The 7,577-nt window shown below is 39.1% G+C and overlaps 1 protein-coding gene across 1 annotated transcript; it reads right to left on the reverse strand.

The window, feature by feature from the left end:
• Positions 1-252: 252 nt before the first annotated feature.
• On the reverse strand, positions 253-6,403 carry hspb12 (heat shock protein, alpha-crystallin-related, b12). The gene is made up of 3 exons (XM_042487365.2): positions 5,975-6,403; positions 3,813-3,973; positions 253-1,768 (listed from the first exon to the last, which is right to left on the reverse strand). Exons 1-3 carry the CDS (start codon positions 6,219-6,221, stop codon positions 1,577-1,579), a joined length of 600 nt encoding a protein of 199 aa, XP_042343299.1. The 5' UTR covers positions 6,222-6,403; the 3' UTR covers positions 253-1,576.
• Positions 6,404-7,577: the final 1,174 nt, after the last annotated feature.

The raw sequence follows: 7,577 nt of genomic DNA on the forward strand, positions 1-7,577 counted from the left end.
GAGAAACACACAGTGGACTGAAATCTACTGACTCGAGATTTAAATTGAAGAAGTAAGATTCAGGTTAAACAAATTTACCCTGGGTGTTGGACTGTGTGCTGTGATCACAACTCTGTATGATTCAAGCCCAGCCAGAGATGATTTAACTTCTAAAAGCTTCCACTCTGTGGCTCCTGTGTGCCTTCTGACCAATGATGAAGAGGGGGGAAATTACGCTAAACAAACAACCATTACAATTAACAAAAGTTTATTTTACACTTTTTATAAAAATGCACATTTATTGTATGCCTAAAAAAAGACCAAATCCTCATACAATTTAGTTTGACATGTGTAACGTACAGTATGAATTCACAAGATGAACATGAAAAAAGTATGAAATCACATTGTTCAAATGAAAGGATTGCTAAATTGAGTTAAGGCAAGTTTTTGCAAGGCAAACATGGACCTTCAAGGAACCTGAATAGTCTATGTGTAGTATGTCATAGCAGTAAGTTAAAGCCATTGTGTGTGGGATTTAAAATTATCTGACAAATAGCACCCATCTAACTCATGGATCTGATCCAAGGACGCTTGGTTAAAAGTGACACAGAGTGCACCAGTTTTCACTGTTATTGTAAAAAAAAAAAAAATCTTTTAAAAAACCTTCAAAACTATTTGAAACATTGTATAATTACATAAAAATCCATACATACCCCTTTTCCGCCAATGTGGGGTTACTGTTCAAAGAATTTTAAAAAGAAAATAATATTTTTTAAAAAATTTGGAGCCTGAAAAGTTGGTTCCCAGATGGAACCAAAAAATAGCAGAATACTTGCAAACCATGAAAACATCAGCAGGCGTGTAATATTCTACAGGTAGGAAACAGAGGATGGAGAAGTCAACGATAGAGACATAAATTGAGTATGCAGTGGCCCTCTTTTTATGACTCATCCTTGATTACAATAGCTCTAATCAGGACTGGTGGAAACATGGGCCAGTTCATTAGATAGCATAGAGATTCCAAGGGTCCTGGATCCAGTTCAAGAACCAATGCTAATTTTGGTGCAAAAGGGGTATCATTGAAATTGCATGAAGTACAATTTTAAATAAACCCAATTTTATTTCCCCTCATCTATCCACCATGATCTCATAAACTTAAAAACCCGCCTGATAGATGTTTATGTCTCTTATGTAGCCTAAAGGTGGAGCATTGAGCCACTTGGATAATCATGCTAGAGTAAGTTTGACACAGGCAGCAAAAACAAATGACCAAAAATGACAAAATTTTTGATGGAGATAAAACTTTGACCTAACAGTAATGCTGGACTTAAGGTCAGGAGGTCACTAAAATCAATGGTATGAATAATCATCATATTCCAGCCAGAAACTGTGGAGATATGGTATTGTTGAACAGTGTGCTGAAACGAGGGATAAAAATAGCTATTATTATATAATACTTATCCACAGACATAATCCAGTTAAATTCTAGTTTCTTTATCGGCTTGATAGGTCAGTGAGTGAACTGCACTGAATTTTATCATATAATCATAAAACAATGGTAGCTGAGATACTGTAAGGAGCACTTTGAGGCCACAAGTCAAAGGTGAGCCTCACTGCGGTAGATAGGAACACTCGGAGACTCCAGCCCACCCAGTGTTGTGGTCCGGCGGACACTCACCACCAGGGTACCATCAGGGTTAAGATTCCCACTGACGGACAATGGGTCCATATCCTCTGGAAACAGGGACTTATGGGTAAATGTGTCGCTGACACTTCCATCATCTAGTACCTGCAGAACAGAGACAGAAGGTTAAAGAAGATGGAGGGGTTTATCTGAATATGACGGGGACAGCTGTTGGAACGGGGGTAAACAGAAGGAAGAAAAGATGATGAAAAGAAAGGTTGTGGTGCACATAAGGACGGGAGGATTAAGTGAGAAGAGCAGCAGGGCCGAAAAAGGCGTGAGGGGGAGAAAAGAGGGTGAGAAGAAGTGATGGAGAAAAGGGCAAAGAGGTCAGTGCTGCTCAGCTGGTGGAGAGTGAGACAAAAAAGTGAGGAAAGGGGGAAGGAAATGAACACTGTCTAGTTCTCTGAAGACTTTAAGGCCAGTTGAACGGTCTTTTTTTTTATTTGTCTGCTGACCCCTGTTAAAATAATTTTCCCTTCACTGAAGCAAAAGCTCCTTTGTCTGCTACTCACTCACGATTTAAACACGATTAACATCAAATTGTGAGGGAAGAGAAAGAGACGTCAGACAAGCAAGCTGAAGCATGTCTACAGATGAACAGACAGAACATGTCCAAGTCTGACATGATGGAAATGAAACAGATTGATTCTGTATTTGTGTTGATCTGATTGATTACTGTTTGTTTATGAGTAGACACTAATTAATAAAGATCTGCAATGGTATGTAGAGTAAGGCTGCAGCTAATGATGCTCCTTATTGTTTGACTTAGTGGTGCCTAACCTTCCCAGCTAGCCACCTAATTAAATGTTGTTAATTGGCTGAATTTAACTCAGGTGACAAAAATTTGATGTCAGGACAATGTCTAATGCGACAACACGTTCTCATCACAATTCGTCACATGGTGCCACTCTGTCAGTGACCTTCTGTGTCTACTTATGACATTTTAGGTATCCTTATGTGTCAACTGTTTACACTCCAGGGTGCCAGTACCATGATGTCAACAGGTACACATGGTTGAATGATGCTGCACGGTCCTTATGTTTACACAACAGCACATGGCAACCAACGTGGACCATTATGATGGTTAGGTTTAGGCAAAAGAAGCTCATTCTCAAATGAGGGTGCCTGCGTACATTGCATGTGGACGTAACTGGTGCTGTCTGACCATTACAATAACACCATCAATCCTTTCTGAGCATGTTCTCATCTGATACCATCCAGCCACACTCTGGTCTGATGTGGAAGGTAGCTCTTGGCTTCATGCTCGTACACTGAAGCACTTAAACAGCAAATGTATTTGATGAATTCAGAGTGACACCGGGCTCAATGCCAACGTGAGTTTGGCATAGAATAATCAAGGCAGATGAGATTGATATTTTGTTTTAATTTTAGGTTGTGTCATGTCAACATCATCCCAATGTAGAATAACACCATTATGTCATCAGCTATTGAGAACAAAACCCATTGTCTGCAAAACCTAATAAACTACATAATGTTAACATCAACACAACATGAATATCTGATGTTGTTAGACATTTGAAGTATCGCCAACCTGATTTTCATTTTAACCAATATTTTTGTCAGTCTGATGTAGTCAAATTTCTTTCTGATGTCATATTGACATCCGGTGCCAGCTGGGTTTTTGGTCGTGACCTTGAGAAATATCTACTTGAGACACTTAATCTTTGATTGTAGAAATATTCATATATAAAAATATTAATAAGTATTTCAGTGAAACTTTTGGGTCACTTGAATATTTCTTTTTTAAGACGCTATGTAAATCAACTTAACTAATTAGTGTGTGTGTGTGTGTGTGTGTGTTTTAAGAGGTATGTTGTACCTATGAGGGTATGAATTAAAAGTATAACTCAAAAGTGCATAACATTAAGTGGCATGAAGTTTTAGATTTTCTTTTTCGATGGTGCATTTACTTGAAAATGTCAGTAGGGGCGATAACAAGTGAGCAGTGAGTGTATCTGGATCTGTAAACAACCTCTAGAGGCCATTGTGATAAAAATAGAGTGAGTACCAGCCTAAAAGTCCCCACTTTGCGAAATGGTCCTCACTCCAAAGTTTAGAAACAAGCGTCCTCACAATGACAGTTGTAACAACACACACACACACACACACACACACACACACACACCTTCTGGGCATGAATGACAACATGGTGGTTGTAGGCCATCACCACCACATCATGCGGCTCAAACTGGCTGACGTCAGCTGATATGCAGTAGCTGTCTCCTAGACATCGCACCCCGCCACCTGTGCTGCTCTGTCGGCCCATCACAGCACCACCTACAGGAGCTACAGAAAAACAACAGAGGAGTTATGTTTAGAACAACATCGTGAGCAGTGAAAATATGTTGATATAGCTGATTAAATGGACCCTTCAAAAATCTGTTGTCTTGGCACTTTTTAAAATGTTACTTTTTACTTCATGATTTTAACCAATTACATGCCCTCAAGAAGTGAAAGGGGACATTGGAAGACATTATGGAATTTTAAAAAAAGGCATGGAATGGACTTTTGACAAAGGAAATTATTACAAAATCTTCTATAATAAATTAAAAGTGAACTCCATTCAACCTCTGCTATTACGAAAATAAGTGATTACATAAAAGTTTCCTTAGATCACCTTAGAAATGGTGGTTGATTTATACATTTTTGCAAAATTCCTTCACTCAATTGTGTATTTCACGATGAGTTATTTATTTGATATAATTATACTTTTGGGCTCCACATAATGAAGCCGAACATTATTGCTCAGTTGTTTGGGTTGTATTTTTGTATTTTATGTTCAGACTAGAACACAAAGGCTATTATAAGCCAATGATGTCTTATTTATTTTATAGAATTATACATTCAGGCTCCACATAGTCAAGCCAAGTACTATTGCTCAGTTGATTGGGTTGTTTTTTGTATTATGTTCAGTCTAGAACACAAAGGCTATTATAAACCATGAGAGGCTGAAGCTTCTTTTTTGGCTGTAAATGTGGTTTACTGCCAGTCTAGAAAGACACAATCTTTCACTAAATAAGAGACTCTGTGGGAGCATCATATACATGTCCTCTTTTTCTATTTTATTTGACATTTAAGTACTAAAATATTCCAAATAGTTTAAATTAAATCACTGTTTAGGCCTGACTATTCATTATTCTTTGATCTCTGGCGTCACACCAGTAATACACTTTAAAAAAAAAAAAAAAAAAATTGTGGCTGCTTCTGCTTAATATGGTAGTAGATCTGCTGTAACACTACATGTAGTTTCCTCTTTGTTTTATATTAGCACTTCATTTTTCCTTTAATTTTTTTTCCACCTTGCTATTAGCTTTTATGTGTCCCAGTAGACAATGTCTGGAGCCATACAGACTCTTTTTCTCACAGAGAGCACAGAAGCTCTCACGACTCTGGATCATTACTCTCTCTGAGCCGCAGGTCTTTTTCTACTCTGTGGCATTTTTCTTTCAATCAACCCACTGCTGTAATCTGAGATACTAATGCCTCCTTCCTGCTGGTGGGGAAAGTGAGTGGAAAAGGATCTACCCTATGCCTCAAGAAATGCTGCAATAGTGCCAATGAGCCTGGCACTAAAACAGCAACTGCTCCAGTAGAATAGTTAAGCATGATGATCCTGGAAAGGCTCATTTAACCTTTTTTCTGCATATTTTTTTACACTATAATAAAAAGATAATTCACCACAGCCAACATTATCCAGGGCATCATGACATTTGCCAAACACATCTTCATCTCAAAAGCATTTTCTGTTGTAATGTTAAAAGTAAAAATGTATTGTGTGGACATAATCAAGCAGGTAATTTTCTCAAAGGACTTTCCTCAGGAGACAACTGCTCAGAAACAAGTGACCTTTAATTAATTTTCAAGTATATTGTCACAGTGTTTGTTTTCCTATTCACCAGCAACTGTACTTGCCTAAACCTAAGGACGCTTAACCATGTTTCTTTTTATAAACCGAACCACAGTAACTTCAATAAGCTACATAACGATGACAACGTAATGTCATTTATGGGACGCAGATTTGTCAGATATTATATGAACAGTTGTATGAAAATGTGTTGCAATTTTACGGGATTCTTGTTTTAAAATGAGTTAGCTTGAAGCATGAAGAAGTCAGCTGTAGGCAGGGTTTTCAACTGTTTTATGAGGCTAAGATTAGTTAAACTTTGAGTGGTACATCTGTCACCGTTATCATTGTTAATTGCGTTTACAGTGCAATAATGCGAAGGGTGAAAGGCAAAGCAGCAGTCAGTAATGAAGATGGAGCTCAGCAGCAGTCAAATCCCTTACCATTGTGACCATAGGAGGATCTGCTGTGCCTGTTAAAGGGGGCCAAACAGCTGGGTCCCCCAGGGCTTTCTTCTCCAAACAGACTGGAATGATCAGCAGAGTCAAGAAACGGCTCAAAAAGGGGATCCAGAGAATTGGATGATCCGCCCAGTGAGCCCTCTGACCGGTAGGAGCTGGAGGTGCTGTAACGTGATGATGAGCGGTAGGATGAGGAGGATGTGCGGCTGGAGGATGTCAGTGATGCCATGGCAGAGGATATGCACACAGTTAGAAAACACACTCCCACTCTCAATATGCCCAAGCTTTAGAAAATAAATCCTGTTCTCTACTGTGAACCCTCTCAGAATAAATGCTGACAAAATACAGTCAAGGAAAAGGTTTACCAAAAGCTAATAACCTCTCACTCACTGTCCAGGGGTCCTTGTTGTGGGTTTTTATAATGCCCTGGTGCATTGTGGGTCAGTGGAGCACAGCGCGGGCTCTATAGTGTTCTTCCTTTTGCCATAAATGGCAGTTTGTCCAACCGCTGGTGCAAGGAATGTAACGGACAAACTGATAAGGAGTGGAGACCCCTTCTTATTCAGACACACAGCAGAGATAAGACTGAAGGGGGCCACTTGAAGAGGCCTCCAGCATGTGGTCAGAAATAGCTGAGCGCTGGAGTGGTCAGGTTGTCCGTTAGACAGACTGAGCACACAATATGAGCACTTTATCAATAATGCAAGGGAAAATTGGCCATTTAAGTTTTGCTAACCTGCTAATGGAATAACGGATACACTCTGAAGTTCAAATCTGAAATGGAGAGTGCTTCCTGAGGGAACAAATTCAAGGCCAAAATCACAAAATGTGCAAAATGTTTTTTTTACTCTGAAAAAAAGCCAAGGTAAATACAGCCCAGTTGACCTTTACATCCCCTTTTTAAAAGCTTTACCTGAAGTGACATTTTCCTATTGACAAGAATGCTGTCCTTTGAGCAGTGCCACATGTCAATAGTGACATTCAAGACTGTCATATTAATACTTTTATGGTATGTACGTGTGTGTTTTTCTTCCTAGGATGTGATAAATGACATTGAGCAGCACATCAGTTTGGTAATGTGGCCTCAGTCATAGCAGGGACACTTCATGTTTGAGTTATAAAGCTGAAACAATCTAGATAAAACAAGCAGCATACATCAACAGGACAGTCCCAATTTGTGCTCTCAGATGAAACACTTGTATCTGTCCTTGTGTAAAATATTATGCATTAATAAATCTTCCACAGCATATTACAAGAATGACTTCTCAAAACAGTTAAAAAAAAGTCTCTATATGCAGTATGATCTGAAAAAAAGTGCAGGATAATAGAAAGTAGACAGAATTTTAAACTATAGCTCTCTCCTTCACCTCTTCACAGTCAGCATTAGAGAAGTTCATCCATTCAGCTCTCAGCCAAAGGTCCAGTGTCTCCACTGGGAGTACTTTTAGTCTCTGGGTGGCACACTGTGGTCTCCAGAGCCCAGAACACAGTATCTCTCCTGACCTCTAACAGATGGCGAATCATGAGGTGCACCCTGGCTGAATTTAGAGGAGAGGGAATGATGAAATGATGCTAATGAGGCAAA

The sequence above is a fragment of the Plectropomus leopardus genome, chromosome 6 (genome assembly GCF_026936395.1).
Source record: "Plectropomus leopardus strain MGB_pleo_1.0 chromosome 6, ASM2693639v1, whole genome shotgun sequence".
Lineage (NCBI taxonomy): Eukaryota > Metazoa > Chordata > Actinopteri > Perciformes > Serranidae > Plectropomus > Plectropomus leopardus.